Here is a 15,400-nt window from a genome sequence, read left to right as displayed (position 1 = left end):
ATGGGGCGGATCTCCTGGAATTTTTACAGATATGGGACTCGAGCAGCTGAGTTTATTAACGTTAGTGAGTTTTTGATCTTCTAGAAAAGAAATAACAGTTTTTGAGAGTAAATTATGATTCGAATGTTAATTATGATTTGACTGAATCAACTAGGACAGGTGACATCAGATACGTGTGGATTTTTGGTCAATTACAAAACTGCGTGAAGTCTACTGTTCACAGAACTACTTGTATACTTGAACTAATACAATTCCTTATATCATTATTCCATCACAATATCTTGAATTATTCAAATTACAAATTACAAACTTTCCAATATACCAATTGTTACGGCTCGCATTAATTCAATTACAACATATGAATCCATCACAATAACTTTCATTATTCAAATTACAAACCATCTTAATACCCTTGTGTTAAGAACAATTCTTGATTATCCCAGAACCCACGTATTCTCTCGAATAACTCTTGAGTTTCCCGGAACCAAGCATTGTAATCCGTCCACAAGATCTTCTCGCTTTGACAAAATGTTTTCGTCAACAACTGACAACATGATGTTTTCATGTCATCAAGAACATGTCATCTGCATAGCATAGCGCTCTTTCAGGGTAGATTTCTCGCCAGCACACATAATAATGGCGTTTGTATTCTGTGAAAGCGTAAGGGTTGAAAAGAAGGACATTGGATAAGGAGGGATGATATTATGCGTATCCTACTCATCATAGCCTTGTAAAGGAGAAGGGATGATGCTATGCGTCTCGTACACATCATAGCCTCAAGGGCTGCTTCAGTCAACTTCAAACGACGATGAAAAGAGATTTCTGGTTTTGTGAAGCATGGGAATGGATAGGAGGTACACACACAAGCGAGAAATGGACTAATTGGTTCGAAATTCAGTTGACTATTGTGCGGAATTAGTGGGAATGCTATAAATAAGCTGTAGTGAGGTCCAAGTTATAATGACAGTATTTAAAAGAACGTGAAATGCAAGAATCATCGGAACGCATGATTGTCTCATTTGTCCACACACTGATATCATCGAGAAACAATAGCATAAGTAGATATCCCAAGGGCGTCTATGTCGCAACTTTCACTGTTATCTCAAGCTGATAGTTCACGTAGTTTTTTCCCGTGAAGCTTTATGACGCTGGTAGTCAGTCTCTCATATTGTGCCGTTCATACACTCTCCGGTCAAAACAGTAAAAATCGACAGTAATCGGCTTGATATAACAGTAAAAGTTGCGACATAAACGCCCTATACCATGGGATATCTACTTACGCTATTGTTCTCTATGCTGATTTACATAGTGTTTCAGAAGAAGTGTCGAATATTCTAGGGTATTGTTCCTGGATGATGGAAGACTACAAATGTCGTATTTGAAGTGTCCAATACTCAGCGACTATCCTTATAGCTGCCATTTTGTTTTTTTCACTTAGGAATTTTTGTCTCAAAAACGGAGTGTTGTATTGATCTGAAATTTGGCAAGAATATTATTATGCTATAAAGACTCAACTTTAAAAAATAAAAATGGGAACTTTTTGATGTAAATTTCAGAATGAGGGCCATTTTGAATTTTTGATTGCAAATTTCACGAAAACCGTTCACTTTAAAAAAATGTACAAGAGACAAGAAAGTTAGCCTTATTATCAAGATTCGTCAAATAATAACAGAGGAATAAATTCTTTTCGTACTGCATGCATGACTGAAGAAACAAGATCATTTGAAAAACATAGTAAATCAGCTCCATATGGCTCCATAAGGTATGGCTCCATATGGATATACCATATGGATGATCCAATATCCATTGGATATACCATATGGAGCCATACCGAGTTTCAAAGCTTCATTTCAAATACAATTGGAATTGAAAATTTAATATTGATGTTTAAATGGTGACAAGTGGTCATGCATGCAGTACGAAAAGAAATTATTTCTTTGTTATTCTTCGACCAGTATCAATAAATAAGGTATGAATGAAAAAGACTAAGAAATTGTCAAAAAACCACTGATTTATTGATAATTAGAAAGACCGGTTTCGGTTATTACACCATTGTCAATCTCTGATAAACTAAAACCGGTCTTTCTAATTATCAATAAATCAGTGGTTTTTTGACAATTTCTTAGTCTTTTTCATTCAATATGAATAATTACCACAATATCAACTCCTCAACTACACGAGAAGGGGGGAAAAATAAGGTATCCTTGGAATCTTGATAAAATTTTCTACCTTTTTTGTCTCTCGTAATTTTTTTGTTATTGTACGAGTTATAAAGGCGCAACGGTTGAGATGGTTGGGGCATGTCCAGAGAATGGAGCACTGCAGGCAACCGTATAATTTGTCAAAAAGTAAAATGATGGTACGCGTAGAAGAGGAAGGCCCAGGAGGAGATGGCTGGAGGATGTGAGGGCCGATTTGCGTGTTTTGGGCGTCAGAGGATGGGAGAATGTGGCGGAGAGGAGAGACGATTGGGGGCGAATTGTGCAGGAGGTCAAGGTCCACATCGGACTGTAGCGCCAATGAAAGTAAAGTGAGTAATTTTTTTGTAAAGTGAACGGTTTTTGTGAAATTTGCAATCAAAAACTCTAAAATGGCTGCCATTTTGATAATTTACATCGAAGAATTTTCATTTTATTTCCAAAGTTGAGTCTTTATAGCATAAATATTCATGCCAAATTTTAGATCAATACAACATTTTGTTCTTGAGATAAAAATTCCTAAGTTGAAAAAAACAAAATGGCAGTTACAAGAATAACGGCTGAGTTTTGGACACTTCAAATACGACATTTGTAGTCTCCTATCATTTAGGAACAATACCCTAGAATATTCGACACTACTTCTGAAACACTCTGTATATATTTTTCTCGTAATAATATACCGTATGAACCAATGATCTAAAGTGGTCTCTAGTTGTAGTAATCAGTTATAGGTCTCAACTAGTAATCTCGAGCCACTCCCGTGTTTCGGATGGACACGTTAAGTCGTCGGTCCCGGCTGCCTAAAAAGCAGTCGTTGGAGGTCATGTCAGAGGCCCTAAATTGATCAGTTACGACCTGAAAACTCTGGCACCAGACCTGAGCTAGCCAGGTTGCTCGATATTATTATTATTAGTTATGGGAATAGTTCTTAAATTTTATCTGATGTTACCTGAAAACTCTGACACCAGACCTGAGCTAGCCAGGTTGCTCGATATTATTATTATTATTAGTTATGGGAATAGTTCTTAAATTTTATCTGATGTTAGACTTTTGGAGAAAAAACAATCATTTATCGAGTTTCACTTGTAAAAATCCTAATATTCTATCAACCCTTCAATGCCTATCCCATCCCCCTCCCCACATCATGATCCCAATATTCCATCAACCCTTAAGTCCCCCCCCATCATCATCTACCTTCTGCCTCTCATCATTTTATCAGATCTGATTGAAATGCCAACTATTACACTTCAGCGCTCACAAACTCTCAGTCAGCATTGGTTAAATGGGAAGCCTTGATGTTACTATATGAGAAGTACTGACATTTCAAAGTGAAACCCACTAAAGCAGTCACAAAGTCAGAAGTCAAAACACTGCCATAAACATCCACACATACAAAGTGAGTTCATGACAAAATGTACACACACTAAGAGTGACTTTATGACAAAATGCAAATCATAGGGGCACACGGGAACCACTGTTCAGTGGAAAATGGCTTCCCCATTTATGGTCGGGCCGGAAAAGCCTGTTTTTCCTGTCGTAAACCAGTGTTCATTACCGGTCGGGAAAACTAGGCCTTGGGGTCACATGATTAAAAACATCGGCTGGGGAATTTGATTTGTTGGAGGGGAGGTTTTAGAGAGATTACAATCGCCTTCATATAAATTCTACTCCATGTACGTGTAGGTGGATGAAATTGTCTTTTTTAGAGTGGAGGGCTACTCTTGAATAGAAATAAAAAATGAAAATTTGAATACCCTTTTTTTAAATTGTTCACTTACGACATGTTTCGGCCATGATGCCATTATTAATTAATTCATAGATATTCAAGTAATATTCTAGGTATATGAAATATTGTAATGCTATCATAATCCTATTATATTAAGCAAGCAATTTCTGTATATCTGTTTATATTTTAATATCTGGTTATATGGTTATTTATGTTTAACTGATCTCGAAATCGGCTCTAACGATTTTCACGAAATTTGGAACATAGTAAGTTTATGATAAAAAAATTCGATTGCACTAGGTCTCATCCCTGGGAAAACTAGCTGAAGGACATGTAAAGGATAACAATTTTATTATTCATCCTTGGATAAACATGATAATCTTGTTGTCTGTCGAAACAGAAGATGCGTGTGTTTGATTGATTGAGTACTTTATTTATGTAGATTACAATATATACTGGCTTATACACTTATATACAATAGCTTACAATACAGCAAAATTATAGATGAATATACATAATATAGACTAAGGAAATAATTATTAAACTGTATATGATATGAAAGAAGCAATTTGTAATATAATAACTATAGATAATAATCATATTGTTATGCATCTACATAAATTGGCGGAGCTTGGACATATCAATGTCCATTCTTCGGAAAGAATATTAAAAATATCCTCCCCACTTAAATACTAAAAATATCATGTGTGTGTGAGAGAGACAGAATTATTTCCAGCTGTGTAATCAATCAGCGAGAAATTTTAGTCGACTTTATCAAAAAGTCTGATTTGTTGACATGACATGATAATCATTCCAAACTAGAGTATATCATACTTTTCAAAGTTATTCATTATTTGACAATTTTAAGTAATTATAGAGTGTTATTTTGTTATTCAATTTGGTTTGTAAATAATCTAAATTATAACTTTTTGTTTTGAATTGTTTGGACTGAAAATTGATTCTGAATAAAAGTGTATGGAACATAACCTACTTTCTGGACTATTTATAGTATATAAATAAAAATTCGGGGAAGAAACAGTTTCAAGCTGTGCCTGTTAGTCCTCCCCCATTTTAAAGAATTGTTTTCTGTTTATCAATAGATAAATAAAGAGCGAAGCTCGGTGTCCCGATATTGACTTGATAATAGCATCATATATCCGGGACATGTTGTGACTAGATAATTTCGAAATTGTACTTAGATTTCTATTTTTATTTATATTCAAAAGTAGCCCTCAAGAAAAAAGACAATGTTATGCTATTGTATTATCACCTCCTATGACCATAAAGATACTCTGAATAGATAATATAATATGATAAATCCAAATAATATTATAATTAGCTGGATAGAAATATCATATTGCGGCTAGACGAGGAGCCACCATCATACTGCTGTGACTCCGAAACTTTCTAAGCCAATCAGAGAACAGCAATACGGCTACGAACCGCCTCCAAACTCATCGCGCCTTCCTATTGGTCGATACGACGTCATCCGATTCTCTCCCGACTGGAAGCAACTCACTCTCTCTTTCTCTTCCAAACGTCATGCTCTGAGCAAAATCAACCATATTTATAACCAGAGACAAAAGGATATCCAGAGATATGGAATATAACAAGAGATTGATAGTGGAAATTATAAGAGAAATAACAGTATTCTATTCTCGCTGCTATAACTAAATGTTTTCAAAGGAAATGTAGAAATAACTACATTTTCATTTACTGATCTACCTTTAGAAACTAGTAAAACAAATATTAATACAAAAGAGCATGTACTAGATATTGATTGAACTGGAAACAGGGAGGTTTGAAGTCGAAATCGTTTCAAGTTGGTAACAAAATAGGCTCAAATCGTTCGACCAATGAGAAGACGCGATGATTTTGGAGATGGAATGCTACTCTGTGATTGGCCAGGGAAATTCTAGTGTTGCAGCGTTACAAAACGACAAAATGAAATTACAAAATGACATCAGAAACGAATTTTGAAGAATGTTAGAGAGCTGTTGCCAATTACTGGAATACGATTCTAATCTTAGAAGAATATCTTCGGTACAGAGGAAGATTTTACGTTTGGTCAGCAATTCTCAGGGAGATATTTCATATGAGAACCTTTTGAATAGATGCAATGTTTTGAATATAAAAGGTATATTTCTGTTTACTTTGATTTCAGAAAATTACTTCTGCAAAAATATTTAATTATGAAAGTTAATCGATATGATTTGAGGAATGAGAGGTATGTTGTACCATTTACTTCGAATAATTTAGCCAGAAACACCTTAATCTACATTGTACCAAGAACTTTCAATGATTTACCCGATAATTGTGCTGAGTTTGTTAATATGCGCCTGTTGAAAAGAAATTTAAAGATTTGGTTGAATAGTTACACTTTTGATGTAACATAATGTAACTCATTATAAATGTATTGTATTGTTGTAATTCATTCTGTTCTTTTTTTGTATGTAAGTTCAGGTTGACTATATATTATAACACTCTTCAGATTTTTGAGAGCTGAGCCAACAATTAATTAATTGATATCATGATAATTTCAACTGTTAAGTAAATTCTGTAAGTAAATTTGACAGTGTAATAAACTGATAAGTGAATTTAACTGTTGAGTAAAAATAAAGTTCACTGATATATGTATGATTATATTTGAATTTACATGTTTTGTATAATAGTAGCTTGTCAAGCAGCCTCTTTGAGGTTCGCTTAAGGTAGCTTATTTATTCAATAAACGTTTTTTCTATTCTATTCTATTCTATTCTATTCTAATGAATAAATTATTACGATGAATACGTTAACAGTCCAACGAAATCCAATTCATAATGGATAACGAAGATATACTCGTATAAACTAGTAGTTTTGTGAACAGTAGACCTCGCGCAGTTAAAAAACTCAGTCTCCCCTAATGCTGTCCATCAGAGTAAATTCTGTCCTGTCCTATCGTGTCGGCGAGATATCGGTGTATAAAAAACTAATGGCTGTTTGAGTTGTTGTTTCGACAATGCTAATAATTTGATGTAAACAGCTATGCTACTATCATCAAAAGCTTACCGAGTTGAAAGCAGAGAAAAGTCGGGAGAAAATACTATGCTACTTCGAGTTATCAATTGCATGCCTCACTGCATGCAATCAATAGTCCACACAACAGCTGATTTTCAACTAAGTTACATCGAGCTATTAATTGTAAGCGTTATTGCATGCAATTAATCATCCACTCGACAGCTGATTTATGATGAATAATTCTATAGTCTTATTTTTACTCTAATATTCGCGTATGAAGGAGGCTCATTTTCCTTTCATATGATCCTCAAAATGCAAAATTTCAAAAACCTTGTATATACGTCGACGCGCAATTTTAGAAGGAACATACCTGTCAAATTCCATGAAAATCTATTACTGCGTTCTGCCGTGAATGCGGAACATATAAACATGAAGAGAAAATCATCTCACCATAAAGAGAAATAGCCCAATCAAATAGTCATTATAATGCGGCCCGACCAAACAAAAATTAAGGTAATTGATTTATTGTTTCAATCGGTCCATTTGGGTATAAGTAAGAGTAATGTATGGTTTCCCACCAAAATTTCTGAAGGCATAACTTTTGGCAGCCTGAAAACCAAGAGATTTTGGTACTTTTTTCAATTTTTTCACGATATCTCCAAAACCAATTGTTCAATCAATATTTTTGCTTCATCCTTTTTGAAGAGCATTAAATTCTCTACTAAATGTTTTGCTATCTCTAATAGGAAGCGAGTTATAGCTAGTTGAAAATTGTTAATTGTTAGTGGGGGGTGTTGAGGAGGCACTCTGCTGTTTCATCCTCAACTGGACTATTTTTATGAAATCTACTCTAGTGAATACTTTATAATTTTCACACTATAACACTGTATAACATGCACTTTTCATTTCCAACAATGGCCGTTTTTAGCAATTGGTCTGAATTCACCCAAAAGAAGTTAGCGCCAAATCATGAGTCTCATAAATTAAATCACCACCCTAAAATATACCTTTTTTGTTCCAGCTCTATCATTTGTGATTGTATTGACAACTCAGTAATACTCTAATTACGATCAAAAAATACCACATACCACTTTATAAGGAGTGAAAAGGGAAAAAACATGTATTTAGCGATTTTTTGCAAAGTTGAAAAAAATTAACAATTTTCAACTAGCTATAACTCGCTTCCTATTAGAGATAGAAAAACATCTAGAAGATGAAAATTGTAGAGAAGTTAATGCTCTTCAAAAAATAATAAAGCAAAAATATTGATTGAGCAATTGGTTTTGGAGATATCGTGAAAAAATTGAAAAAAGTACCAAAATCTCTTGGTTTTCAGGCTGCCAAAAGTTATGCCTTCAGAAATTTTGGTGGGAAACCATACATTACTCTTACTAATACCCAAATGGACCGATTAAAACAATGAAATCAATTACCTTAATTATTGTTTGGTCCGATGTACTATTTGATTGGGCTAAAATTCAAAACCGTCAACTTGAATCTTAAACCTCACTTCGCTCGGTCAATAATTTAGTTGAATAGGATTAAATATCACAGTTTCAGAGCACTCTGGAACATTCAACACTCTTCACTCTTGTCTCTCACAAGGATACTTCCCTCTCTTTCCCACTCTTATTTCATACATAATACCCCCTCACTCTTTCACTCTCTCCTCTACTAGACCTCTCAACGGAATATCGTCCCAGATTCTTCGAGACGACGTTGCAAATACGAGAAAAAAACAAACCTGGGTCTCAGGTGGGCTCTGTTCCACTATGTTCTGTCAGCATTGTTTTAATGGGGGGCTATGATGCTATTTATGAGGGATACTGACAGTTTGAAGTGAGACTGACTGTAGTGAATTTAGCTCCAGATTGTCAGTGTAACTTAAATGGGAAGAAAAGGTGGTTTTTCGTAAGGAATTCTGCCAGTATAAAGTGAATCTTCCTGTAGGCTACAAAACGTACGGTACTCCTTTCGGCAAAAAGACTATATTGCCGAGAATATTGAAATCTTGTCTCAGCCGACATGGGAGGATATTCTCCGTATTCTCTATTCTCGACTACCTGTGTTCAAATATCGTTTTGAGCCGGGAAATTTGCCTGGGAAATTTGCCTGCATTCATATGTAAATTAGATCAATTTCCGAGCGTGGAAAATCTAGCCGAGTTGCTCCATGCTAATTTATCATGTTTATTCAAATTTCGAACCTGAATTTGTTCAAAAAGCTATGCGAGGTTCCAGGAATCTGTTCGAGAATTCTCACCAATCGTTTCGGGAGATTCTTCAGAGGGATTTGTTCAAAATTGTTACCATAGTGTGGTTCACGTTATAATGGCAGTGAAGAAAGATAGATCGTATCGGAATTGATTATTTCAAAATTGTTGAGGTCTACGTTATAAAATTAGTGGAGGAAGATGGGACAACAGCGATGCCGATTCTCTGCCTTGCCAATGTCTTCTATAGAGTCGAAACTCCCTTATTCCCAGCTCAGCTATATTTTCTCTATGTCTATAGTGTCCACGTTATAATGACGGTGGTGAAAGATTCAGATAGTACTGTACATCGTTGCCGATTCTCTGCCTTGTCACTGCTTCCTAATGCCTTCTATAGAGTCGAAACTCCCTTATTCCCAGCTCAGCTATCTTTTCGCTATGTCCATAGTGAGGTCCACGTTATAATGACGGTGGTGAAAGATTCAGATAGTACTGTACATCGTTGCCGATTCTCTGCCTTGTCACTGCTTCCTAATGCCTTCTATAGAGTCGAAACTCCCTTATTCCCAGCTCAGCTATCTTTTCTCTATGTCTATAGTGTCCACGTTATAATGACGGTGGTGGAAGATTCAGATAGTAGTGTACAGCGTTGCCGATTCTCTGCCTTGTCACTGCTTCCCATAGAAGATAGCTGACGTGATATTAACTGCTCTTTCTTGTTCAAAATAGTCAATATTATATTTCATTCGTCACGGAAATATATTTATCAATGATTGAATAATAAATTTTCATGATTGAGATCGGATATTTTGTTGATTGATTACAATTCTACACTGTTCAAAAACTATCTGGCAACGTTCCGGAGCTAGAGAAGCAAGGTCTATGGATACAGGTCATGACACAATCCCGTGATGCATTGCAAAATCGCCATTTTATGGGGTCCTTGTTCACCAATTTTCAAATTTATCAGCTGTTATCATTATAGATTGAACAACATGATGTGTTATTTTGTTATATTGTTCAAGGAATATTGCTTGGCTTTAAATTGTAAAATAAATTCTCTCCACAGAAAAATAATATTTAGATTCCAACTAGGAACTGATATGTTGATTTTTAGATTGGGAACTTCAAACGCTTTTCGAGATTTACCTTTTGTCCCAATGCCTTATGAATAATAATAAGTTACAAGAATAAGAACAATTTTCAATAATAAGATTCATTTATTATAGAAATTTCATTATTAAGAAATCGAAAACCAGAATTTACATATTATCTGAACCAGAATATTGTTTTTAAAGAGCATAATGCATGATTTTGTTATGAGCAGATTGGAATATTTCAAATGTACCGTCATAAAGACCCCACATAATGGCCGCTCCATAAGGAACACGAGTGTCATGACCTGAATTAATAGACCTTGTAGAGAAGGATAACGCTATCTGCTTTGTCGAATGATAGACAAGCATAGCAACACTATAGCTGAGAGACTTGAGATATTGTCAAAAAATCCACTTTATTTTAATTATTTCGATTGAAAATAATCTTTATTAAAACCCTTTCTGGCCCCATGATTCCATCTTTAGTCATGTTATATTCTTGTCTCTTACAGTCATCTTTTCAGTCCAATGATGACTTTTGGAATCAAGATGATTAGTTCAAGTTTCTGTCACCAGAGCTCACCACCGCTACAGAGCTTCTCATCTGAAATTCGTAGGCAATGTGATGTTTGTTGGTCATGTTCATGACTAGAAGCAGCTGAATCAAAAATATTTATTGACTAGCCGTCAGGCTCGCTTCGCTCGCCATATCTGTCTAGCCAGGGGGCTCCGCCCCCTGGACCCCCGACTGGATCATCCAAAAATGAGATTAGCAGGCTCGCTTCGCTCGCCTGCATTTTTATCTTGTGTTAGGACGATCCAGTCGGGGGTCCAGACTAAACGTCTACCTAAACGGATATGGCGAGCGAAGCGAGCCTGACGGCTAGTATTATAATATTCCCAGGAATAACAGTGCCCAATCGATTTTTCCGCGATAAATGCATTCCAATCTTCAACTTGGTGCCAAACTAACAAAGTCAACTCAACTTAATGCCAACCTGACAAAATTAATAATTTAGTTGTCAGTTAACAACTGTTTCGAAGAGGTACTCTATCTAGATTATAGTTCTTTAGTAACATATGATATGGAAATTTCAATTATAATTAAGAGATTGGGAGAAGAAGAATATACATGCTAGAAGACGAACTTTAAACCCTTGAAAACAACCCTTAGAGTTAAAATATTGCCAAAAGATTCCTTAGTGCGCCTCTAAAGGGCCAACTGAACATACCTACCAAATTTGAACGTTTTTGGTCCGGTAGATTTTTAGTTATGCGAGTGAGTGAGTGAGTCAGTCAGTCAGTCAGTCAGCCAGTCAGTGAGTGAGTGCCATTTCGCTTTTCTATATATATAGATTCCAATTGAATATTATTTATCAGGAAAATTCCAGGCACTTCAGAACATCTTGACGAGAAACTCCATGAGGCTAGTTCGAATGTTCTACTCTAATTTGGAGAGGTTTTGAATAGAATATCACGTGATTCCAACTGAAGTCACTGGCCTAGTAGCTACTAGTGAGGCAACCAGGGCCTACTCTTGAAAAAATGTATCAAAACTATTCTCTCTTATTTGTTCTTTCATTCATAATATTTTTGTATTTGAAGGATTCAACAGGCCACATCACAACTTACAATCTATTTTTTTCAATTATCAACTTAGGCTAGTTCATAATAAACTTTGAAATTCAGTATTGTGTCTACTTATCATCATGTCCAAAGTTGATAAGTAATCAAGAATAACTTATGTCTCATGTATATTGATCATCATAATTTACATAATCATAATTTATCATAATTTATTTGTTAATCACTGCATAAAATATAGGTTAGTGATAACAGCGTTCCACTTAAGAACGATTTATGATATTGGATGATGGAATTAGGCAATTTGAAATTATATTTGACTGATATCAATATCATTGATGTAAGAAACACCACTCATTACAGTAGGCCTAAAGGCAATTAATTTCTTCTTACCAGTGAATAATTACTAATATCATAATAAAATATACTTTTCTTCATTAGTTGCTAAAAAAAAACACTGCTATTGACTGTTTTTTACTCGATGATATTTACATAAGCAATGATTTATCATTGATGTAGACATGGCAGCATTGGATCCAGATTGATATATGAATATCTAATTGATATGTGAATATATTTATCATAATTTATTCTAAAAATTCTACAAAAATATAATAAATTCCAAAAAAAGCATTTTTGTGATTTTGACCCTCAAGTTATAACACTAGTGTATCCAAATTGCAGTCTTGTGAATATTTATTGTAGATATAACTATTATATAATATTTAATGGATTCTTAAAGAGAATTTGAAAGCACGTTAATTTGAAATTTGGTTCAAAATGGAGTGAATATGAACATTCCATTCCAATATTTCAATACATAATTACAATATTACACTCCCATTTAGTACATGTATGATGAATGAAGCTGGAAGACATGTAGTTTTTCCCCATTTTACAGAGAAGAAAATGGATGAAACATATTTTTGAAGTTGTATGGGTTAATAATGAACTATTTTAGGAATAATGGATTTTTTCAATTTTTTTTATAAAATTGGCCTAGAAAGGGTTAAAAAAGTGGATTTTTTGACAATATATCAAGTCTCTCCAATCATGTAAATTGCCACAATACAATATTTACTCTACAAACCTAATCACTATAGCTATCAATTTCCAATATTTGAATATTGAATCCCTTACTAAAATTGGCCTCACATATCAGATACGATAAATTCAGATCAGACATACTGTCTTCATTTCGAAAAAAATCCCCGATTGAACCAAGAACCCTGATTGGATTGGAATCTGTTTTTGTAAACTTAGTTATTACCCAATTTTCTTCAAATGATCCGTTTAATCCCAACTTTCTCTCTTCATTGATGTGGTCGCCGCATTCTAAATGGACAAATCCTCCCAATTATTGTAATGGCAAATGGACAAGAACATTCATGAATTTTCTAGCCATTTCCTGTAACCAATGGCTCACGCCATTTTCATGGCCATTCCAGTGGGTACTCCCACAAAGGAATTGCTTCACTGTGCTTGCAATGGCTTACTACCAGATAGTACTGAATGTAACATTTGTCGGGGTTGCAACTAGTCGCGTTCCCCATTTATTACATTGTATGCTCTCTGCTTTCAACCCATTTGAACGCTGGTTGCTAAAACTGTTGTTAAATGAGAAGAATGAAGTTGTGGTAATGTCATGTTCCATTGCGTTGAGAACATAGGGGTCCACGTTATAATGGCAGTGGAGAAAGATAGGAGAAAAACGTTGCTGATCCTCTGTCTTGCCACATTGAATTAGTCATAATATATGACATTATATTGGTAATACGAGGGCTATTTTTTTCAACTTCCAATGTGGTATAAGAAAGAAACTAGTGAGAGTAATTGAATGATTTTTTTATCAAAAGTTATTTACATTATTAGTTACTTCTCAACATAGTCAACATTCAGATTGAGGCATTTTTCATACCTGAGTACAAGCTTCTTAATACCTTGTTCATAGAAGTTAGCCACCAGTGATTTCTTCCGCCATCTTGCAGTGCATCATCTGTTCGTAAGCTCTGCCCTCCTAGCATTTTCTCCAGTTCCGGGAAAATGTGATAGTCGCTTGGTGTCAAGTCTGGGCTATAAGCCGGATGGTCAAAAACGTCCCATTTAAACTCGTCAAGAAGACGCTTCGTCACAGCAGCACTGGGAGGACGGGCGTTGTCATGAATGAGCACCACTCCCGATGTGAGCATTCCTCTCCTTTTGTTCTGAACAGTTCCTCTCCAATCACATACTGCACTGTCACTCATAAAGCTTTCACCATAATTATACTCGTTTCATTCTACGGTGAATTTCTGCTGTGGATTACCCTTCAGATTGCAAAAAACGAATTACACTTCGCCAGGCACGGCCCTAGGGACTTTGCCGCCCTGGGCGAGATCGGCAACTGCCGCCCCCCCCCCGCAAGTATCCCGTCTTTAATTGTTAATCCCGGGTTCCACCCCTCCTTGAGCGATCGCCTAACGCCGGTTACACATTGGGCGGTTTCTGCCGGGGCGGTAATTTCGCCGTCGCCGCCGTTCGAGCAGTAGTCTATGGACTTGAATGGAAGCTTACACACTGGGCGGCAGAAACGCCGCGCGGCTATATTGCCGTTGGCGGCAGCTGTGCAGCCGTCCACTGCCACTGCGGCTGGCGGTGTTTTGCTGCTCTTGTCTACGCAGTGGCGTACGTGACCAAATGGGCGTTAACACATTTGGCGGTTGTCTACCGTCGCCGCTGATCAGTCGTCTTTCCCAGTTGCTCCAAGTCAGAGGTCTTTGAAAATCAGCCTTTTAATTTGTGTCTTGTTGTAAAGTTTGTAAGTTGTTTATAACATTTATTTATTGTTTTAAGTGTTTGTGGTTGACGAGTGTGAGAAAATGAGTAAGTTAATAGACAATGAGTTGTTAATATCATTTGTAGAACAGAGGCCAGTTTTTTGGGACAAAACCTTCGACATATTTAAGGATCGAGATGCAACAAGGAATGCGTGGAAGGAAGTGTGTATGGTGATTAGGGGGGATTTTGAAACTCTGGATGACAAGAAAAAACTGTAATATGTTGTATATCGCTGTCGATTTAATAAAAACGTTCATTTCAATGAATCCAAGCAAGGCGATTTCTCTGCTGTCTTCTTTTCCTTCGACGGCACAACAAAAGTGGTAAAAGTTGTTGCCTTTCCATTTTAAGTTAAACACTTAATAATATATACTTTTGAAAAATGTGCAGAATACAATTAACTGAACACTCATGAAACAGTGAAGTCACAACAAATTTGCGATGAAGAACTACAACAATTATTTTGGCTACTGATCATACGTGGCGGTAATTTTGCCGCTCGATGTTTGGCGGTATTTTTTCCGCTGAATGTGTAAGCTTGACTTTTTTTTCGAGGCTGCGACGGCAGTTTTGCCGCCGCGGCAGAAACCGCCCATTTTGTAACCAGCGTTACTATTGTGTCTCCGCTGTGATGCGACACCACAGAGTCTCAGTAAACTCTAAAAAATTATGTTTAACACTATTTATTGACATTTAAACAAATATTTGACAATTATAAATATTGGGGAACAGTAAAGTCCAGTCAATATAGACATAAAAATGGGGGTTT

General features: G+C 35.8%; 1 protein-coding gene across 1 annotated transcript in view; it reads right to left on the bottom strand.

Moving 5' to 3' along the window:
- LOC120352870 (WD repeat-containing protein 13-like) overlaps nt 1–14,060 on the bottom strand; it is a 45,445-nt gene extending 31,385 nt beyond the window's left edge. Inside the window, exon 1 of the mRNA XM_039435183.1 lies at nt 13,755–14,060. Within this exon, the coding sequence (XP_039291117.1) occupies nt 13,755–14,060 (306 nt within the window). The remainder of the gene's footprint in view (nt 1–13,754) is intronic.
- Between the last annotated feature and the right edge of the window lie 1,340 nt (nt 14,061–15,400).

Source organism: Nilaparvata lugens, chromosome 8, assembly GCF_014356525.2.
Source record: "Nilaparvata lugens isolate BPH chromosome 8, ASM1435652v1, whole genome shotgun sequence".
NCBI lineage: Eukaryota > Metazoa > Arthropoda > Insecta > Hemiptera > Delphacidae > Nilaparvata > Nilaparvata lugens.
This window is presented reverse-complemented; position numbering and strand designations above follow the sequence as displayed.